Source organism: Danio rerio, chromosome 2 (genome assembly GCF_052040795.2).
Source record: "Danio rerio strain M-AB ecotype USA chromosome 2, GRCz13ab, whole genome shotgun sequence".
Classification (NCBI taxonomy): domain Eukaryota; kingdom Metazoa; phylum Chordata; class Actinopteri; order Cypriniformes; family Danionidae; genus Danio; species Danio rerio.
The window spans coordinates 19,302,069-19,325,000 of NC_141022.1; the positions used below are offsets into that span (position 1 = coordinate 19,302,069).

General features: G+C 34.4%; 1 protein-coding gene across 4 annotated transcripts in view; it reads left to right on the forward strand.

The window, feature by feature from the left end:
* Positions 1 to 22,859, forward strand: part of xrn1 (5'-3' exoribonuclease 1) — a 50,253-nt gene extending 27,394 nt beyond the window's left edge. For 2 of the 4 annotated variants that reach the window (XM_087239105.1, XM_087239106.1), the window contains exons 21-42: positions 1,300 to 1,462; positions 2,062 to 2,175; positions 2,255 to 2,353; positions 2,442 to 2,557; positions 6,432 to 6,578; positions 6,665 to 6,754; positions 6,916 to 7,051; positions 7,134 to 7,190; positions 7,927 to 8,059; positions 8,145 to 8,214; positions 8,351 to 8,546; positions 11,134 to 11,226; positions 11,322 to 11,414; positions 12,858 to 12,941; positions 14,005 to 14,079; positions 14,940 to 15,071; positions 15,164 to 15,287; positions 15,379 to 15,566; positions 18,552 to 18,665; positions 19,293 to 19,392; positions 19,499 to 19,656; positions 21,362 to 22,859. In XM_087239105.1, the coding sequence (XP_087095231.1) occupies positions 1,300 to 1,462; positions 2,062 to 2,175; positions 2,255 to 2,353; positions 2,442 to 2,557; positions 6,432 to 6,578; positions 6,665 to 6,754; positions 6,916 to 7,051; positions 7,134 to 7,190; positions 7,927 to 8,059; positions 8,145 to 8,214; positions 8,351 to 8,546; positions 11,134 to 11,226; positions 11,322 to 11,414; positions 12,858 to 12,941; positions 14,005 to 14,079; positions 14,940 to 15,071; positions 15,164 to 15,287; positions 15,379 to 15,566; positions 18,552 to 18,665; positions 19,293 to 19,392; positions 19,499 to 19,656; positions 21,362 to 21,634 (2,755 nt within the window). In that variant the 3' untranslated portion in view covers positions 21,635 to 22,859. Of the gene's footprint in view, positions 1 to 1,299; positions 1,463 to 2,061; positions 2,176 to 2,254; positions 2,354 to 2,441; positions 2,558 to 6,431; positions 6,579 to 6,664; positions 6,755 to 6,915; positions 7,052 to 7,133; positions 7,191 to 7,926; positions 8,060 to 8,144; positions 8,215 to 8,350; positions 8,547 to 11,130; positions 11,227 to 11,321; positions 11,415 to 12,857; positions 12,942 to 14,004; positions 14,080 to 14,939; positions 15,072 to 15,163; positions 15,288 to 15,378; positions 15,567 to 18,551; positions 18,666 to 19,292; positions 19,393 to 19,498; positions 19,657 to 21,361 lie in introns of all 4 variants that reach the window. The other 2 variants (XM_087239104.1, NM_201033.2) reach the window with 2 other exon arrangements.
* Positions 22,860 to 22,932: the final 73 nt, after the last annotated feature.

Genomic DNA, 22,932 nt, shown 5'->3' on the forward strand with positions numbered 1-22,932 from the left:
GATTTATTTGGTTAGCATGTGATTGAGTGAGGTTTTTATTAGTGGATATGTATCAATATTATAGCATTTTATCAAAAATGTAGCATTATGCAGGATTTTCCCAGATTAGTGAAATGTGTGGCTTCAGATCTATGAAGTATACTTTAAATGCTTCAATGTAGTTTTTTTTAAATATATTTTTTTCTATTTCTACAATTGTTATTAATAAGCAATGATTCAAACAACAGTTACATCATCACCATCAGTTACAAACAATGCAGAAATAAAAGTGAAAACCCTTGCTTGATGTGGGAAGAAATGCTAGGTGCACATAATGAACAATTTTGGGATATTATTATAATAGTATAATATATAGAGAGAGTGTACATTATCACATAGAGTGTACATGCTTAAATTGATGTGCTCTTTTGTTTTACTGAGGACCATGCTGATTCAGTATAGCTCTTCATTTATTATAAAACATGGTCTTTTTTATGAAAAAAGAAAAAAATATTTTCTTGAATATTAGGTTTATGACAGTTGTTACATTTTAGATTTTCTTTTTGCAATTAATTGCTGAAGCTTTTATCACTATAGTTTATATCACATTATTGATCTATGCTGCAGAAAAAAGTTACTTCAACAGATATAATAACAAAAACATACTTGGTGTATTGCTTTATTGTATATACATGTTCAGGGTAATCAAACGTTTCAACCAAATGAAATTGCAAAATGATTATGAAGTACAATAGGTAATGCTTTACAATAAAGTCTCGTTAGTAAATGTTAGGTAATGGACTAAAATCAACAGTGAGAAAAAGCCAGATTTATTACCGTCACTATTTTAATAATAGTTAAAAAATACAAATAAAAGTTTTATTAGTTTTGGCTTTAACTTAATTTAGACTTTTACAACTAGGATTTTAATGTGTTTTAGTCACTGAATAAAAAAAGAAAGGCAGCTAAGATTAATAAAAGCTTTTATCATGAATGAAATAAAAATAACTGATGTTTAACCACTGGAGTCTTATTACATGGTGTTAAGGTACAGTAGCCCTGTCACAGAAAGTCCAGTCAATGTGTATGTTTTTGGCCGTATTACTGTGAAAATGTTCATGAACTAATGTTGAACCAATAATTAATGTGGTTAGCATTTGGTGCTGTTTGGACTGCAAATAAAAAATAAAAAACTTCACATTATTTTAAACTATTTAGTCTAATGAATATGAAATTTTGTAATTAAATAATTATAAAATGAGCACTCATGTCTTTTTTAAGTTATTAAGTTGTCAATAATATTGTAATATTGCTTTTCAGTTTTAGCAAGCGTAAAGGCATAGCAATCAATGAGACGGATGTGTTGGTTTACGGCCAGCTGCTGACAGGCAGGAAGTATGTCATCGGTCAGAACGGAAAAGTCCATTTGGAGAAGCAGTTTGCCAAGCAGGTCCTGCCCTTTCCATATCAGACCATTGTGAAGGTAAATATTCGCACCAAAACAAAATATTCATGAATAAACGTCAGCATTAAAATTCGTAATATCTAAACTCGTTAACTCTTATTTTTCAAAGTACTAGTAAACTTCCATTGTATCTGTTTTATTCCTTTTATTCTGTGAAGATGAATTGAATTGTTCAATGTTTACAATAACTATGTTTAAAATATTACAGAATATATACATTTTTTGAATAAGTGGTTAACATTATGTTCTTCAAAAAACTTTGAACAAATGCATCAATTTCCACAAAAATATCCTAAAACTGTGTTAAACATGATAATTATAACAGTCATCTTTAATTCATTTATTAGCATGATTTATGAAAGATCCTGTGACCATGACTAGACGTGACTAGAAATGACTAGACTAGAAATCATTCTGGAAGTCATCGAAGGAATAAATTGTTTTTTTTTAAATGTTTTTAAATAGGAAAACATATTTTTTAAATTCTTCATTAGATAATTGCAGGCTTGGTGACTCCCACTTTCAGGAACGATTTTTAATGCGCTCATAAATATTCTAATTTATCTAATGATCCTTCTTAATGTTTAAATATGCCATTTATTGTTGATTCATTTCAGGATATCAAGGCCTTTGATTCCTCATTGGCGCGCTTCAAAACACTGGAGGAGCTGTTTCCTCTGGGAACCACAGTCTTTATGGTTGGAAATCCATATTACGGTGCAATGGGAGAAGTACGTACAGCTTTTTGTGCTTTCGTACTAGCTCTTGGGGTTGAATGTCAGTGATGTAGGAGGTTTTCTGTTTTCTCAGGTGCAAGACTCTAGTGATGTCATCAGTGAGGGACGAGTCAGAGTGGTTTTCTCTGTACCGTGTGAACCTCAGCTCGATGCCTTAATACAGAATCAGCATGTAAGTCTTTTAGTCTGTAGTGCAGCTTTGCCCTTTTATATTACTTTCATTTTCAGGTTTTGCTAATGGTTTCTTTTTTTCCTTTCAGAAATACTCTGTGAAGTACAGTCCCGGGTATGTACTCGCCTCACGCCTCGGTATCACTGGCTACCTCGTCTCAAGGTTCTCTGGTAGCATCTTCATCGGAAGAGGATCCAAGAAAAAGTCAGCAAAATTCTTTTTTTTTTTTAATAATAACAGTGCCTATTTCATTTGTTTTCAATTTGCTTTAGTCAATTTCTGTGTATTGATGAAACGATTAACCGATTTTACTAATAACCGCCCTTTCATTTGTCACGGTTAATCAATCGTAAAGGCTTCTCAACACTTTGTTTCTGCATGGAACATAACTGCTACAACTAAACAAAGTTATGCCAACTGTGTCCTAGTTTAAAGGGCCAAGCTTGTACACTGAGGCTAACATGCAAGCACATTGGATTAACTATGGCTAAGAATCTTAACTAATTGCCGTTCACCATGCCGTTCACGTATTGTGTCTTTTGCGTGTGCAAGTTTGTCATTTCTTTTTTTGCGCATATATTGTGCATGCAGCACAACACGCTCACACTTTCCAGGCGCACATAGTTGAAAGAATAGTGCAAGTTCAGCAAGAGTCGCATGACAAGAACTAACCATTCAGCTTCACACACTGTATAGTAATAAAACAAAATGCAGAAAAAAAAATAAAAATACTAAACAAGTTTATAATATAGTTGATCAAAAGTGCTTTTCAGACAGAGGTTCAGCAGCCTTTGACTACATTTGTTCTCTTTAAAAGGAAAATATTTAGCTAAAATGTTGCTAAGATTTACATTAGACAAATACTTTTTTGTCATGGAATTTTTATTCTCGCAAATAGCATTTTACTCCAACCCATACACCACATGCAATCCTATCTAGCTCCAACAAAAAATCCCCAAATGAAACAATCAACAGTATTCTGAGGAAACAGCTAACTTGACCCCCAACATGTCAAAAACATAATTCATTCATTCATTTTCGGCTTAGTCCCTTCATTAATCTGGGGCCGCTACAGCGGAATGAACTGCCAATTTATCCAGCATAAGTTTTATGCAACGGATGCCCTTCCTGCTGAAACCCATCTCTGGGAAACATCCATACACACTCATACACTATGGACAATTTAGCCCACCCAGTTCACCTATATTTTTGGACTTTGGGGGAAACCAGAGCACCCGGAGGAAATCCACGCGAACGTGGGGAGAACTTGCAAACTCCACACAGAAACGGCAACTGACCCAGCCGAGGCTCGAACCAGCGACCTTCTTGCTGTGAGAAACGTCAACTGACCCAGCCAAGGCTCGAACCAGCAACCTTCTTGCTGTGAGGCGACAGCACTACCTACTGCGCCACCGTGTCGCCATGTCAAAAACAACCAAATACAATTTTTTATTCATTGTTCTGTCATTTATTTTCAGTGTAAAATAATTACTTGTTTAAATGGCACAAATATTTTTTTCACTTATTTTTAAGTCGAAAGAGAAATTGACTATTGTTTGTATTATTTAGTTACTGAGCAGCAATAAATAACTTTTTGACCTAACTGCTTCACCAAGAAGAAAAAAAATGCATTGCTTTTCTTAATTCCTAATGTCGCTAGTTAACACACTCAATGCATTTTTTTTTCCAACACATTCCATAATTTATAAAATATCAACCTCTACCCAATGGTTGATATAGTGGGTTATAGTAAAAAAATACTACATATACTATGAATAAATATGAAGTGTAAGATCAATTTATTTAAAAAACAGAATCAAAATAAAACAGTTTTGAACACATCTTTATTTTTTGAAGTATGCTATAAAATATTTCAGATTCTCTGAACTCATTGTCTCGTTTTTGTTTTACAATAAGTGAAGTTTCGAAGAGGACCATGTGATATGATTGATCACAGCTGGTCTCTTATGTGTAATAATTAGTAAGCCAGTCGGATCATACCAAAAGTACTTTAAATAGCCCAACTAGGGTTATTAAATTATTATTATCCCTCATCTTCGTTTTTAAAAGAATCCCACAAGAATCCCATATCTTCCTTTACCAGGGGGAGCTCTCAAGGACTACCCTATCGTAACCCCTTACATGCTCATTGACCAGGTGGGAGCCCTGGGCTCAATTATCTTCAAGCTCAGGGTTCTCTCCCTGACGGCATCCAAACCTGCTATTATCAAGCAATATCTAAGTGTAAACTCTTGAAAACCAAAATCGAGTGTATGTTTGCTTGAATTTTTATTTAGATTTTTTTCTGTTAACCAAGAATGCTGTGTCGTGTAAACAATTATTAAAAACAGACATTCTTTATGTTACTTTAACAGTCATTATTTAAAACAATCAAAATATGGACAACCATTTGCTAGAGCAGGTAGTTAAAGGGTTAAAATAAGCTTTCGTGTGATTTTTTTTCTTCTTCTAAACTAGTAGCGTTTTGAAATTAATGAATGCATAATAATCATGTTAACCGTGAAACCTTGATTCCTCAGACTATAATCATACAACCAAAATCTATAACCGTTGTCTCCCTATTTCTATGTACTCTACCAAATCTCTGAGAAATATTCTCTTAAAAGCACCACTTTCCTTCTTCTTCGCTGTATTTAATAATGCATAGAATTAGTTTTTCATCATTTGTCCTACTGTACAGGGGTAAGAATAATTCTGGGCTTGACTGTACTTTTGTTTTATGGTTAAATCAACTTTATATATGAATATAAAGTGTGTTTTCAGTGTTTTGCTAGTTTGTAGTGCTTTTTATTTATTGAAATGAATCAATATATTAATATATATCATTAAAATAGCTTTTAATAAAAGTTATTGGCCATTAAAATATGTTTTTTTCATTTTTGAGTTGATCAATGTCAGATATTTAATTGTGCATCTAACACTTAGTTGAAGCTGATCTTAAAACACTGAGATCATGTAAAACTCACAATTAGTACATTAGTTTTTGCCTAACTCACTTGTATTTTAAATAATTTTTGTTTTTTTTTATTTGTTTATTTATTTGTTTGTTAGTTTGCTTGTTTGTTAGCTAGTTAGCTAGCTAGTTTGTTTGTTTATTTGTTTGTTTTGTTAGTTTGTTAGTTAGCTTTTTTGTTAGTTAGTTAGTTAGTTTGCTTTTTTGTTAGTTTGTTTGTTTGTTAGTTTGCTTGTTAGTTAGTTTGTTTAGTTAGTTAGTTAGTCTGTTTGTTAATTTGCTTGTTAGTTCCTTTATTTATTTTGTTAGTTTTGTTTGTTAGTTTGCTTGTTAGTTAATTTTTTGTTAGTTTGTTTGCTATTTTGTTTGTTTGTTTGTCTGTTTGTTAAATAGTTTGTTAGCAAGTTAGTTTGTTTGTTTGTTTGTTTGCTTGTTAGTTAGTTAGTTAGTTAGTTTGTTTGTTTGTTAGTTAGTTAGTTAGTTTGTTTGTTAGTTAGTTAGTTAGTTAGTTAGTTAGTTTGTTTGTTTATTAGTTAGATTGTTTGTTTGTTTGTCTGTTTGTCAAATAGTTCATTAGTGAGTGTTTGTTTGTTTTGTGAGTTTGCTTGTTAGTTTGCTTTTTAGTATGTTAGTTTGTTTGTTATTTTGTTTTTTGTCTGTTTGTTAAATTGTTTGTTTGTTTGTTAGTTTGTTTGTTTGTTTGTTGAATAGTTTGTCTGTTTGTTAAATAGTTTGTTAGATTGTTTGTTTGTTTGTTTGTCTGTTTGCTAAATAGTTTGTTAGTGAGTTTGTTTGTTTGTTTGTTTGTTAGTTTGCTTGTTGGTTAGTTAGTTTGCTTGTTTGTTTGTTATTTTGTTTGTCTGATAGTTAGTTAGTTAGTTAGTTAGTTAGTTAGTTAGTTAGTTAGTTAGTTAGTTAGTTAGTCAGTTAGTTAGTCAGTTAGTTAGTTGGTTAGTTTTATACAAGTGTTTTGCAAATATCAACAGTTTATCAAAATTTTAATATTTGACCATTCAGGAAATTTTATTAGAATGATTTCATATATAATGTAAATAATTTTTGTCTGTAAATGAATGTCTTTTAAATGCTTTTGGCTCTGTGCAGTCCACATGGAGAGCAGAAAGTCAACGTAGGCCTTAATCTCAAGTTCAACAAAAAGAACGAGGAAGTTCCTGGCTACACCAAGAGAACAGAGAAGGAGTGGCTCTACTCTGCTGCTGTTGAGGAACTAATAGCTGAATACCTAGAACGGTGTGTTTGTGTATTTGTGGTCATAGTTAAAACTTCCACATTACCACCAGCACCTAAGTTTTTTTATGTCTTTATTTTTGTCATAGATTTTCAGAGGTGTTTGACCATGTAGCACGAAACAGCCACGATGACATATTTTACGAAGACGACATCTGGCCGGGAGAGGATGAGAATGGGTGTGTATGCAAACCAGCAGTCGTGCATGGAATTCATATGCAATGTCCTACTTTATTTCCATTACAAATTTTTACAGAAAGCTGCACTTAATAGTATGCCAGAGTTAATGATTATAATTTGACTGTTTCTTATTGTGATGCTTAAAAATAAATTAATAAAGAGTGGAAAAGGTCCAAGAGATCCAGGGCTGGTTGAAAACGCATCCAGTGAGCTCCATCTCCAGAGCATCATGTGATCTGCAGATCCTGGATGCTGGTATTGTGGAGAAGATTGAGGAGGAGCTGGAGAAAACGAAGGTGAGGATCACATACAAAAATTGACAATCACAGTTACTGTTGCTGGCATTACGTTAACAATGTGTTGATTTCTGGATTACAGGCAAAGAAGATGAACAAGAAAGTGCGGGTCACCGTGAAGCCCCATCTGCTTTTTAGGGTTTGTGTCTGTGTGTCAGTGTGTATGCTTAAGGAATGTGATATCTATGTATTGACATGCAAAGCCCTAATTGCACATGTAAATTACAGAGACGTCTAATTGATGTGTATGTTTTCATCTGGTATACATAGGGTTTATAATCTGCAATGTGTCTCTGAGACATTTCCTGTCAGAAGATGTTAAATAGATGTTTAGAATGTGTTTAACATGGTTAGGTCAGATTGTTGGTTTTCACACAATGCACTTTTTAAAATGCATTTTGCAAACGCATGCGTGCTCTCTTGAGTATAGCAGCCTAAACTATAGCTGTCTAAACTAGCTATACATCAAATAAGTTAGTATGTCTGTGTAGCTGCTTAACAATTTCATTTGACAAACTGTTTTTTAAATGGTAAAACTTGTTGACAAAGTTTTGCCTGAGTGCTTTGTAAGCTGTATAAAAATAGGGTGATGTGGGGAAAAAGTAAGAAAGAAGGAAATAGATCAATACAGAAAGAGATCAAGAAAGAAAGGAAGAAAAGAGATAGAAAGAGATTAATATAGAAAGAAAAAGAGATTGCTAAAGGAAGAAAGAGATCAACAAAAAAGGAAGAATGTATGTAAGAAAGAGACAAATAAGGGAAGAAAGAGATTAAGAAATAAAGAAAAAAGATTGATAAAGAAAGAAAGAAAGAGATTGATAAAGAATTGATTAACTTTGAAGTAAACGTATATGTGTGTTACTTTGTTTGTTCAGCCTCTGGAGCAGCAGCACGGTGTTGTTCCAGATCCTGATTCAGAATATCATCTGTTTGACCGTGTGGTCAATGTGAGAGAGAGCTTTTCTGTTCCACTCGGCCTTCGAGGAACCATCATCGGCATCAAAGGAGGTACAAGTGTAAACCTGGCACAAACTCTTTGGTTTCATTCAGAATTTAGTTTTCTCATTCAGCTTCCACTTTTATTGTTCAACAGCTGACCGTGAGGCTGAAATTCTATATGAGGTGATATTTGATGAGGAGTTTGCTGGAGGACTCACTATCAGGTACAGTCGATTTTTGCTCTCTGTAGACAACACACATTTGTGTCAATAAAATTAATAATAATAATCAGCATAGATCTATTATAATGTTCATAATGTAAAATGAGTGTCAGACAGTGTATTGATTGTGTGTGTTTAGGTGTTCTCCTGGCCGTGGGTATCGTTTGCCCCCTAGTGCCTTAATCAACCTGAGCCATGGCAGCAGGAAGGAGCTGGGCTCACACAAACTCACTGCCATCGTCAAACCTCAACCCTCATCTTCATCACAAATCTCAAACAAGAGCCAGCTGGGTGGCCTTAATCACTCACCACGCTCACCGTTCATACCTACACAGGTAATGGACACACACTCATACCTAGGCCCACACGGAATCTGCGCACGCAGACTTTTAGCCCATCATTGATTGTTTATTTACTTGAGTGAATGGATGTAAATTCATATTTATTCAATTTTTTATATTAATTTCAGTAATAGTATTGACTTATATGAAAATATTCATATGATTTATTTACTGTATAGTTTGTAAAGTAATATTTTTTCAAAATATTTTTGCCTTTTATTAGATATATTATATGAGAGACTTTCTTAGTTTACTAAATAAAGTGGATCTAATTGGATTTGCATTGTAAACATTAAACAAAAGTTAAAAAGGTATTACTTTTTATATATTAAGGTTTTAGTTATGATACTCTCAAAAAATAATTCAGTGTAAATCCGCAGATTTTTAACTCAATTCTGCGCAGAAATAGCAAACATTCTGTCTGGCCCTACTCATGCCTCATAAACAAGGCTAAAGTCATTATAAAACATCCTGTTAGTGAAATAGCCATTTCAGACCAGTAGTTGTTAAATAATGAGATGAGCAAACTCAGGTACACACAAAAACCAAACAATAAAGATGCTTTCTTTCTGACAAATAGTCCTCGCTGTGTTTAAAATCACACTTCCATACTATATAGAACATGGTTTTCTAATAGTCATGTAATAAATACATTTTAAATGTAGCTCATACTCGAGTAGTGTTCATTACTTTAGTCTGTAAACCTATTCTATGATTCACTCTCCGGAGCTGAAGGTGGCGGTAGTGGGCCAAAATGCTGGATGCCAACCACCTTAAAATGTGTATTTATGTGTATGTTGTGTATGATGTGTATGTTGTGTGTATGACTTCACTGTGGACGGCAAAGTAAGAATCTCATTGTACAGGGAGACGTGTTTCCTTAATGTGCACATGACAATAAACAGTTGAATTGAATTAAAACTGCGAGAAGACGAAAGATGATGATGTTGCAGCCATAGACATCTATTATACAGGGTTTTTCTCAATTCTTAAGAACAGAGAGAACGGACTGGCGTTCTTGTGAAGTCCGGTCTTGCCAGGTCACTTCGGAAGAACTTGGGAGATCGCAGAACATGTCCTCTGAGTAATGAAATGCTGCGTTCTTCCCTGGTTCTTCCTGAAGGTCTTGTGACCTTTATGCATTTTTAACTGAAAATTAATTAAACATTACAGCATTCATTCAATGATTTATTGTTTTTTCCCCTTTATATACATGCACTAAAACCTTACAAATATACGTTGCACAATACAAATAAAACAGATTTTAAAATCAATTTCAGCAAATAAACACCCTTAATGTGTTTATGTCTTTATTAAGATTTCTCTGAACTTTTATGATAACTCCATATAAAATGCTTCGCGTCCTACATCCTTTATTCAGTTCTGGGACTTCTTGAGCGAGTTTGGTGCTCAAGTCTGCATTGGTGAATCCTCAATACCAAGAACACATCCAGGAACTTTCATGCGTCTTCAGTTTTTACGGTCTTAAGTTTTGGAACTGCACTTTGGCAGTTGATAATGATGTTACATGAGAACACGAGGACATGAGAATGCATATTGAGAAACATCCAATGATTACGGTTGCAACCCGCATGCTGACTATGATGGTCGGGAAAGGACATTAAAACAAACTTTATTGTATAATTTAATAAATTATACAAATAATTACTGTTTCTAGCGACAACTGCTCATGCATGCAAGTTGATAAAATAGATGTAACCGTTCACATGCATTCATTCATTCATAAAGTCATAGTTATACAGGACAGTTGTTACTGATACACGCTAACACATACGCGACATCGACATGCATGCTGTTGACATACATTTTGCACTACAAGCTGAAGCGAGGGGTGTTTCCAAATCGCATTATCAAGTAGTTGCTCTGTGGTTCACTTCATTTTACCATAAATTGGTTCACAAACAAGGCACAATTCTCAATGCTGGTCTTTCAGAAAGATTGATCCTAAAAGACAATGGTGTGCTGAATATAATGCCGCACTAAAAACGTGGGAGTAACGGTTTAATTATTTGATCACTGTTTTTGTTTTTATTATGGATTGTGTGATATGTACCAAGTATTTAAGCATTAAACCTAAAATACAGAATTGTCCATCTGCATGTGTATTTCCGAGCATGCTTCACGCAGGTGAGTGGACTTTCTAAACCACCTGTAGGAGAGTTTTTCTCTCCATATGGACCAGACACTTTCCTACAAACACTCCATTTCATGGATTTAATAAAAACAGTAATAATAATATGTTAAAAGCAACTGCTACACTAACTAACCGGTCACAGCACCTTTAGTATTTCTGATCTTAGGTGATTTTTACTTGCTTCTTTTATTCTCGTTTAAGTCGTTTCGCAAAGCTTTTGCGAAATTAATAAATATTGATGTAGACTGTCAAACTAACATGATTGTTCTTTTCAACATTAGAGGAAATAAAAATAATAAACATGTAAAAGGTACATGGCCACTTATTGAAGTACCTAATGTTCTTGGTTACTATTGTGAACACTAACCAATTTTTCTTGAGGATCACCTGGCTGATAGTATTTATTTATTTTTATCTTGACAGCAGCAGAATGGCAGACAAAGTTTTAATCTCAGGGGTGACACTCAGGGCAACAGGAACTCGCCACATAAAGCCCTCAACCAGAGAAACCAACAAAAGGTATGAAGTGTGAGGTTAATAGGCCTTTTCTGCTGTGGGGGTTTGTCCATAATGCATTATAATACACTTCTATGTTTGTTTGTGTTTCTGTATAGGGGTCTAGTAATGAGAAAGAGTTCAGTAATGTATGGCAGTCCCTTCAGAATTCAGCAATGCCCCAGAAACCACCAGCCCACTGGCAAAATAATGTAGGTACCTTCTCTTACTCTGTGTGCTTGTTTGTGATTAGGGTTGTAACCATTTGCTAAAACAATTTTAAAAATAAATATGTCGATTACAGTAAATACATTTCCTTTAATGCATTCAGTAGGGAATTTTTTACAAAGCAGCTTGAATAAAAAATAGGAACAAGAAATTGGTCAAAAAGGCATAATTAGGCAGAAAATATATTACAAAAATGGTGTTATTTCATGACAAATGTCATGAGCACATTCATGTAATATGAGCAAGTGAATCTCTTTGCTGATGTGCCGATTTCCTTCGTTCGTGCACAAAACTTCTTGCGTGATTAACAATAACCAAAACACTAAAAATAGGCCTACATATTAAATTTTATTTTCTAAGAAACCATAACTTTTTTTAGCTGTAGGTTATATGAGATATTTCAAGTTTCAATCACTTAAAGACACAGAGAATAGACGGTGAATGAATATATGTTATGTTAAAAACATTTCAACATGCAAAAGGTGCACCATACTAATCAAATAAAAACATTTGTAAACAGAAATATATCTAAGGCAAGCAGAAATGTAACTAATATAAAATAGGGGGAGAAAATCAAAAGGTATAGGTTGTTTTTATTCACGTGGTTCTGGTGACACTCAAAATTCAGATGAGGGGCAGGAAGTAAAAAAACTGAATGGGAGACACAGAGAAAAGTCTGTATTTTTACAATTTATACCATATTTCAAAGAAGATATAAATAGAAAATGATCACAAATGTTGGGCATGATCCTTATATCATAAAGAGGGCCGAGTTTTTTCTACTGAGCTAAAATATATTTGCCTGTCATCAAGGCGGCAGATACTGTATAATCTATGTTAAATGAAAAAACACTAGAGTAAATACTAAAGTGTTTGGAAGCATACTATAGATTATTACTTGAATTAAACTGTCGTAGTAATTATATTGTTGCTGTGTTATGAAACTACTGTAGTCATAAACAAATTATTTTATAAGATTCAGTTTCTTTAATTATACACCATCACAATACACCAAAGATTGCACTAACATTACAGTAATTATTACAGATTACTCTGCTACAGTATTCTGTAGCATGTTTATTATGAATTACAGTACAGTTTTTTTTTTTTGTTTTGTTATTGTGCTGTCAGGAAAGAAAAGTGTTGCACGGTTAGGGATTTTGTATATCACAGTAAATGAATCAGAAAATAGAGAGAACAAACCTACTTTTCTTCATGAGAAATTTCAGTTCGGTTTAAGTTCTACAATTTAAAATTAAAGCTAAAAATTTGTATTGATGAAAACTGTGCGAAACTATTGCAAATGCTTTTTCTAATAAAAATGACAATTTATTAGTTATGAAGCTGTTTTAATTCAAAATATAAAAATCTGCATAATGAATTTAGTTATAGCAATGGTACTAATTGAGTATTGTTACATCTGACAGGCTGGTAAAAGCCAGATGCCACATCAGAATCAGCTGGAAGGACAAAATAAACAGAGCCAAGGCAACGACACATCCATCAAACTTGTATGTATTCATATTTCATACCACATTGTATAATTTGGCTGTCAAGCAGCATGATGTACATTCACTACTTATAAAACATTATGTAAGAGATGATCAACTGCTCGCCAATGCATTTAAAAAGGAGACAGAGGCAAAGAATGCCTAGGTAAAGTCTAAAATCATTTAATGCACAACAAGATGTTGTTTATCCTATTTCATTTGTTGCTCCAGACATGTTAAAACTAGCATTGCTTTTTGCTTAATAATTGACCAAATAGGTAAAAATTTTAATAAATTACAACCTGTTCTATCTGCCCACTTTGAATCAGTCACAGGCAGACAAACAAACAGAAAATTGTGAATCGCCGTGTCCGAAATCACATACTTTCCTATTATACAGTATGCTAAAAACATACTTAATTTATTATTGGGTGTGAAGCGATGCAACTGATGCAGGGAGGTCAAGTGATAAGGACAAATGGCAGTAATGCAGTATCCAGATGCAGTACATATGGAAATGACACCGGCATATCTAAAAGCTCTGTCAATGACTTACTATGGTTACTACTAATGTCAAACGGTATAGCGCACTTATTTAGAACTGTGATCAATTCTGACTGGATCTACATGCGCATTAACAGATTTTATTTCACACCTTCCAGTTAATCAAGCTCAAAATTCTGTAAAATGAAATATTTTACAGTTCACAGAAATAAAGGTACGAGTGGTTTGTAAATAACATGCCCTTATTTATATCTTAAGGGTAATTATTAGTTACTAAAATGTACAAAAGTGTACTTCTTTGTATCTTTTAAGTAATAATAATAATATATATATATATATATATATATATATATATATATATATATATATATATATATATATATATATTTGAGGTACCAATTTTAAGCCTTTAAATACAAATGTGTACCTTTTAAAAAAGGTAACACCCCAGTGACATCTCGGCTACCTTTGTTTCCGAGGGTGCACCCTTATACACTGTTATATGTTATATTATGTTGTCATCTTTTATATAAGACTAAATGCCTTATTTGTTGATTTTTGTTTATTATTATTTTTTCAGGGTTTGGGTGGTAATATTAGACTCCTGAAGAGAAATGAGGATCTAAATACCGCTCTGCAGGGGCCTTCAAATAAGGTACGTTTAATAGTGATTGTGTGTGTTGCGAATGTTCAAGGAATAGTTCCCTCAAAAAAACAAAAGTTTTGAAAATCCTCCATCCTCCAGACCTGTCTCAGATTTGTTTGTTCCTGCAAGAAAAAAGAAAAAAAAAGAAAGAAAATACAATAGTGAACATTTGAAGTGGATCAAAAAGTTTTTCAAAAATGTCTTTAAACAAGAATAGGTATTGTTCAATAGTTTTAAAATGACTTTGATGAAAGTATACTGTACTACTGTATATATGTAGAATTTTTTTTGTCAGACAATGGTGTTTTGTTTTGCTTGGACTCTTGTGTATTCCAAACCCATTGCACATTCTTGGCTCCCCTTTTCAAGTTTGTGTATATGAAAAATATTCATAAAACGGATATGGTGCAGTAGTATTAGTTATCAGAAATAAGAGAACCATACAGACTATGAACAACATTAGACAGCATAAACGTGTGAACTCTAATTTTTTAGTTCTTACTGCGTTGAAAAACATCTTGTATCATATATCAACATAAGCAGACGTCAGCCAATGTTTCAGCTAAAGATAAAAGCTGCAAATAAATCTGAACAAAAGTCTCTCCGTCCCCATTATCCATTCTTGGCTTTCCATTCAGCCCCTATCTAAATAAAACCAAGTACGTGACTGTGTGGATTTCAGGTAGAGTCACGAGTAGATTGGCATGCAGGTGCCACTATCTAAAATAAATACTTACTGCTCTTTCACTATTGCCCAGTCATGTACTGCCCATTGAAATAAATTTGAAGCACTACCTTAAACTATGTGTATTTATTGCTATGATCAGTGTAAGACATCTTACTTCATATATGTATTTATTTACTTACAGGCATCTACAGAGTTTGAGGAGCTTATAGCCAATCTTAAAATCTCAAAGGATCCTGAACCTCCTCAGCATGAACCACCTAAAGAGCCCAAGGCCCCGTCAGCAGAGCCTCTCTCCCCACAATCCTTTGCCATGGTGCACAATCCACTTTTCTGTCTTCCACAGTGATAAAGTTTAGTTATTTAAATATCTTTATTAATCCAAACACATTTGCTTTCTCTGAGCAGAAGGGAACTCTAGTATTGAAAGAGATGTTGAAGATCGACAGCTCCGGAGCAAGTTCCTCTGCCCCTGATTCTGGCGGCCCCAATGCCCAGCAGCAGTGCAAGAGACGCTCCAGCAAGAAACTAGGTACTGCAGTTTGAGGAAGTCTGTGCAAATTTAAGTCATTCATTAGATGATGATTGACTGTGAGTAATTTTGGGAGTTGTTTGTCCCTCAGCTGCTCGGATAAACACTCCTCAGCCTGAAACAGCTCCGGCTGCTGCTGCTGCTCCTCCTCCTCCTCCTCCTCCTCATCCTCTGGCTGGTCAGCCACCCCTCCTGCCCAGCATGGCCACTGAACTAGGACGGGTGTGCATGGGGCTCCGGATGGGACCTCCAGAGTTTGCCTTCCTCCGCAACAGACAGGTTCGTCCATCTCAAAATCTGCATATCTTGTGTGTCTTTTTAGGGATACTTGTTTGTGAATGCACAAAACTACATGTAATACACACACTAATTCCATCAAATCAATTCAAACTCAAATTAGGGGTGTGCAATATTAATGTTTGTGTATTCTTTTGAGGATATTTTCATAATGAGTGATTGACGTAATTGTCCGTTCAAGTGTTTTGTTTCATAATTGCTGATTTATTTAGAAATGATGGGTAGATTTTTGACTCAAATGAGTTCAAAACAAATTGATTAATGAAAGGAACATTGCAGTGTCACTTTAGTATGCACAGATGTTCTGCTCTGGCTTTGATTTGAGCTATTATGATTGCCAGAACAAGAAAAATTAAACCAAGTATAAACTTAAATGGCATAAACTGAACTTTTGTAAAATATAAAAGGATCAAGCTCTGACATTCAGAAGCACTCATGTTTGTGTGATATTACATAATTATATCATAACTTATGATTATAAAAATCATACATACAGGGTTATTTTTGATTATAAGAGCTGCTCAAGATCCAATAATAACTAGAACTCAGGACTTAAGAGTAAAATATCTGTTATCAATAAAGGAGTTGATTGAGGAACCCAGAGAGGAGCAAAAACAGGAGACTAAGTAATGCTAAAGAAAGATCATATACATGCATATTTTTTAACAGGATGCTTTACAAAAATCTATTTGTTCATATTAGTTTAGTCAGTACTGAAGCCACACCTGGAGCTGATCTAACAAAAAGTCTCACGATAACGGTCCAAAAATGTGCACACCCAAATTTGTATGTTAAGAAAAAATCTGTTTGGTGACTAAAATGTTATTTTAATAAGTATATCGGTTTAGTAAAGCTGAATTGTTCAAATGCATTAGCATAAGCATGTTACCTAAATACACTTAGAAATAGATACAAATAAATCAACAATTTTGAAAATATAAATATTCAAAATGGGGTCTACTATTTTATGCTGATGTAACCCACCGGTACTGCTGCACCCAACATGCTCTGAGCTGGGATCGAACCAGCGATCCTTTGCATAGGAGTCGGTTTCTTTAACAAGGAGGCTAAAGACCAAGACCTCTAGCGTCTGTCACTGGAGCACCTTTAGAGGTCAACGGAGTGAGGTTTACCAGCATAGCACTATGGTAACACGTTGATGTCTGGTACACTTGTTTCATTGGCTTTATTTATGGAGCACATTTAAATATTCAACAGATATTGACCAAAGTGCTTTACAAAAAGACCAGCATACAAAATATATATAAATGCAAAATATATTAAAAAGATAAAAAATAATTATTTGCAATCAAAAAGCAAGAGACAGAAAGCGATTTTAAAAAAAAAAAATTTTATTATCATTTATTTTTTTTATTAGACTTAAAAGCACCAAGGGACGAACATGACCTAATATGTAAAGGCAGACCATTCCACAGATGGGGAGCTATGACAGAAAAAGCCCGGTCACCTCTTGATTTCAACCATGTTTTGGGAACATCTAGCTGAAACTTGTTTTCCGACCTGATTGGCCTCAATAAAGATTGCTAGTGAAGAAACTGACCAATGTAAATAGGTGCCAGACCATTCAAACCTTTAAAAACAAGTAGCAATCATTTGTATTGACACCTTAATTGGACTCGGAGCCAGTGAAGAGGTGATAAAACTGGTGAGATACAAGAAAATAATTTGTCCCAGTTAAAAGTCTAGCAGCTGCATTTTGAACCATCTGCAGGCGTGCAATTGAAGCCTGCGAACTTCCCGAATACAAAGAGCTGCAGTAGTTCAATCTGGACATAATAAAAACATTGATGAAGGTTTCCAAGTCTTTAAAAGACAGAAAAGGTTTCAATTTGGCAATGTTCCTAATTGATAGAAACCACTTTTGACGACTGAATTTATTTGCTTTTCAAACTTTAACTCAGTGTCAAAGATAACTTTAAGATTTTTTACGTGTCTGTGGACCTTAGGCTTGAGCAAACCTAATTGATTAATTGTAGATACACGGACACTCAGAGGGCCAAACACTAGTACTTCAGTTTTTGATTCATTTAAATGTAAAAATTTACCAGCCAACCATTCCTTAATCTCGTTAAAACGGGTAAAAGAGGTCTGTAAAACAGACCTTTTCTCCATTTTTATGGGCATATAAAGCTGAGTATCATTGGCATAGAGATGGTAGCTACATTTTAATATTTTAGCAAATTAAACAAAAGGACTCAAAAAGATTTTTCGTTTTTGGAGTGACATGTCAGTCGAACATCGTTAAAACCACAATTATGACATTCTTATCTTAAATATTACACTCTTAACTGTATTATAAATTTGAGAGGTAAGGGTAGGTTTCTAATAATCTACAATGGGCTGGGCGATTAATCGAAATCAACATTCAGAACCTATAATCGATCTCATTTTTTTCCAGGTCAATTTTTTAATTACTTTTCCTAGTTCTTTTTTTTTTTTTACTTTTTTAAAAACAAATTTAGTCAATGTGTGTTTTTGATTTCATTTGTTAAAAGTTGATGTTCATTAAATAATCATAGATAGTGGATCGAGTGTGTTTCCTTCAATTAATTTATAATCAAGTAATGCACACTTCATATAAAAATCTCTCGCATGTAATATGTGAGCGTATTTACTGTACAAAACCTCTCAGTGAACTATGCGGGCAAATATAAATAAATAAATAAATAAATAAATAAATAAATAAATAAATAAATAAATAAAATATTCATTTATTAATGGTAATCGAGTTAAAATGTTCAAATCCAAACCAGCCAAATCGCCCAGCCCTACCACAGTGTGCACGAAATTTCTTCATCATATGTAACAGAGTTCAGTTTTGAATTTGGTTAGGTGTTTTTAAATTAACTTTTCTCAGAAACTGGACGAATGATAACAATATACATATAATGGCCTTGTTTTGCTCCATCTTTTCATATCATTTGCTCTTTTCTCTATGTTCTGCAGAGTCTGATCTTGTGTCAGGTGAAGTTGTCGAATGGTCTGATGGTTCACGGCCCTCAGTGTCAGTCAGAAACCGAAGCTAAAGAGAAAGCTGCTCTCTTCACCCTTCAACGATTGGTAACTCGCTGATCATAATGTTGTAATATTCCTAATGAGCAAGCTCATGAAGAGTTAAAGTCAAAATTATTATTGTTAGAATTATTATTAATTTTTTTCTTTTCTTTTTTGAATATTTCTCAAATTATGTTTAACAGAAAGGAGAGTTTGTAGCAGAACAGAAAAGGAGTTTGTAATATTATTTAAAACCATTTTAAGGTCAATATTATTAGCCCCTTTAAGCAATATTTTTTTGATCGTCTATAGAAGAAACCATCGTTATACAATAACTTGCCTAATTTCCTGCCTAGTTAACCTAATTAACCTAGTTAAGCCTTTAAATGTCACTTTAAGCTGAATACTAGTGTATTGAAAAATAACTTGTAAAATATTATTACTGTCATCATGGTGAAGATAAAATAAATCAGTTTTTAGAAGTGAGTTATTAAAACTATAATGTTTAGAAATGTGTTGAAAAAGTCTTCTCTATGTTAAACAGAAATTAGGGAAAAATATACAAGGGGGCTCATAATTCTGCCTGTATGTTAGTAGCAGCACTATATGTCATGATTAAATACAGTCAAGTCTGCAGTAAGTTTTAGTGCATAACTCTTTGTCCACTGCTGAATGAAGTCTGGTTTTCTGCAGAACTCGCTGGGCTCTTTCCCATTGCCTCCTCCCATATTCCCTGGAGTCCAGCAGATGAGACCGCTTGCACCTCATCCCTCCATGTTCGGACAGCCAGGAGGTCTGAGTCACTGCGTTGTCAATTTTCTCTTATTCTCTACAGTTGTTGTTTTAATGCAGATGTCCTCATGTTTACACTTGATATGACGCATTATTTATTTACACAGGTGGGTTTCTGATGCCCCCTCAAGGGTACGGGCCTCTTCCCTGGGGGATGCAGTTTCCCCATCAGGGGCAGCCGTTCTTTGGAGGAACTTTTCCTGGAGCACGAGGCCCTGTGCCATCAGCAGCCGGCGGATCCCATAACCAGTTTGTTCCCCTTCAGGTAATGATTTGCGTCTAGACATGCACACGGAAATCAGTGGCTGTGTTTACACTTAGCATAGATAACATTTTGTTAGAATGTGAAATCTGAAAGGTCCCGTGAAGTGCTTTGAAATGTGCATTTTTACTCTGTTTCATGTAATCGAACTGAATCACGAAGAGAGGGTGGGACGTAGAGTAGCTTCTCCCCTCTTAAAAGCTAGCCAATAGCTTTTTATTTTATTACAGCACTGCCAGTGAGAGGGGTTTAGATTAAGTGCATCAAAGTTCACCTTCAGTGCACCTTAAGTTCACGTGTTTCAAAACAAGGTATTTTAAAGAAGGTTGGAAAATTGTTACCATTGACTTCAAAAGCATTTCTCCTCTACTATGGATGTCAATGGCTGCCGCTTTCAAGCACTCTTCAGAATATGGTCTTTTGTTTTTTAACATTAAAAATTGAACAATATCAAGTTAGAAACAACTTGAGGTTGAGTAAATACTGAAAAACTTTTTTTTTTGGTGAACTATCACTTTAAATCATTAAATCAACAAAAAAAACAACAACAACACGTATCTGTATATAATCATCCTGGCTTCAAGTATAAAATTCATTACTAGATGCTGGTATAAACCTAATCTATCACAAATGCAAGATTTGATTGATGTTTGGAAAAATATTTTAGTTATGGAGAAAATTACATGCAGTGTGCAAAACCAAAAAGATATATTTGTTGACTTCTGGTTTAAATGGATTGAGTACATTGCACCCATTCAACCTAATGTCTTTTTGCCATAGACCATTTCAATGTGGTCATGTCACTGGCCTATGAACATTTCCTGCTTGTTATCAAACTATTTCATAACTGTAACAAGAGGCAATTCAATCATAACGTCATGTTAAAACAGCTCTTATAGCATTATTTATCAATATGTGGCTCTTTTTTTAATTCTTGGAAGCTATAGAAATTAAAAATGTAAAACATGTTAGGACCATTGTTATCGTTTGCATCCCTCAAAATGGTCTATAGAAGAAAATATTGCACCCACCCCTCTTTCTTCTGTATATAGTTATAATAGTAATAATAATAATTCCTTACATTTATATAGTGCTATTTCTGTACACTCAAAATACTTTACACATTTTGGGGGTAATCTCCTCATCCACCACCAGTAGGCAGCATCCATCTAGATGACGTGACGACCAATAGGTGTGAAGGAGACAGTGATGAAGCCAATTATAATATGGGAATGGTTAGGAGGCTATGATAGACTGAGGCCAGTGGGCAAATGAGGCCAGGATCCCGGGGTTAAAACCCCTACTCTTCTTCAAAGGACATCCTAGGATTTTTAATGACAGCTGAGAGTCAGAACTTCGGTTTAACTTCTCATTCGAAAGACGGCACTCACTGAACAGTATAGTGATATGATGTAAATGATGTAAAATAAGGCAAAGGGATATGTTGTTCTGTTCCTGTCATGAAGAATTTAGTTTCCTGTTTGATACCTGATTAGAAATTTGAAAAGTGAAATGTCTACTGATGCTGTGGATTGTATTTCTTTGCAATAAAAACTTTATACAAAACAAAACAAAAAATCACTAAATCAGAGCATTGCATTTGGTATTAAATGATGTCAATGTGTTTCAAAGTCCTATGAAACCAAACAGTACAATGGACACAATATTCTCATTAACTCTTGTCCACTCATATATATTTTCTCTTTAGGTGACCAAGAAACGAGTTTCAGGCAGAACCAAGAACCAAGAATCAAATCAAGCTCAGAGTGGCTCACCCTATGGCGTTCAGACCCCTGCAGTGCCTCCATCAGCCCCTAAAACTCCACCATCCACCAACGCCCACGAGCATGCAGAAAAGCCCACCGCAACTACACCCAAGACCCCCAAGCAGAATGCCAATCCCCACACCCCCGGCTCCGCATCCAAGAGGAAACACCGGAAACTGGCAGTCAACTTTGAGGCTGCTAAGGTGACGGACTGAATCATTTTCTAAGTATAAAAAGAAGAGCGATATGAAACCCCATATTTCATAGCCAAAAACAAAAAAAGATGCAGCTGTCCGTCTTCATGATTTGATCATGCTTGGTGAGACAAATTATTTATCACTAGCTTTGAATTGGTATTCCTTTTATAAGTTGGCATTTTGTTTGAGTGAAGGTAACGCCGGAGAGCATTTTATTAATCAACTGCACCAAAAATGATCATAGAATCATGAAAGGAGAAAAAAAAGGGTTTTATATTTACCTCAGCTTTTTTCTTTTTCATATTTTGACCCCATCTCAGACCTTGAAGCTTTTATCATGTTCACTGGTTACTTTCTATGCTGGATTTTAATATTCAAAGTGCAATAATTAGTTTTGTAGACTGGACATTATGCACAAATACAGTGTGGCATAAGCTGCTGCAATACATCTGTATTAATATTTCATATTTAGTTCATTTTTTTTTTCTCATATTGCACAGTGGTGCAGTCCAGCATGGAAGGCTAAAAAAAAAACGTTATCACCCGACAGTGTAACTAGGAAAGCAGTCAGATTGATCTCTTGGGTCTAGTTTGAGAGCCCACACATTGCTTTGCTGAAGATTTTGTTTTAAGCACTAAAGCAGGTGTTAAAACCAGCCCGTAATGTCCACCTTGCCGGGAAGCACACTGATTTAAGCAAACCTAATCTCTGTGGATTATTATATAATTGTGTGTGTGTGTAAATATAAATAGACTAAATGTGGTGGGGAGGGAAAGAGGGGGTGCAAATTTAAACACAATTGCCTTTCTAATAAGATGTTGCTCGAATGGTGTTTTCTTATGGGTTGTGAAACATTTCAAATTGATTTTATTTTTGTATTAGCCTACATTTCTTTCCAGGGGGAGATGTTTCAGTTCTGTGGTTTTAAAATGAATTCTTTGTGTATTTAGATCTATGGATTTTATACGCACCGTTTTACAGATGGATAAATTACAATTGTTAATATTTCTCTTTGGAACTATGCCGGCACCCCATTTGTTTCTTTTTTTTCCATCTTCTCTGCCTATTTGTATCCTAACAGATCTCTTTTGTACAAGTTTTAAAATGTTGAACGTACGAAACCCTTTTATTTTTTAATTCTCAGTTATTTAATGACCATGACAAAAACGAGCGCATTTCCTGACAAGGTGGTGCGCTTTAAATACACTTTTGTTATCATAATAAACATTTTGCTATCATAAAGCCTCGGATCCTGTCATAATTACAGTTTCTAAATGATTTTTTAAAGCAGTTTTACAGTTGAATTAAGCAAAAT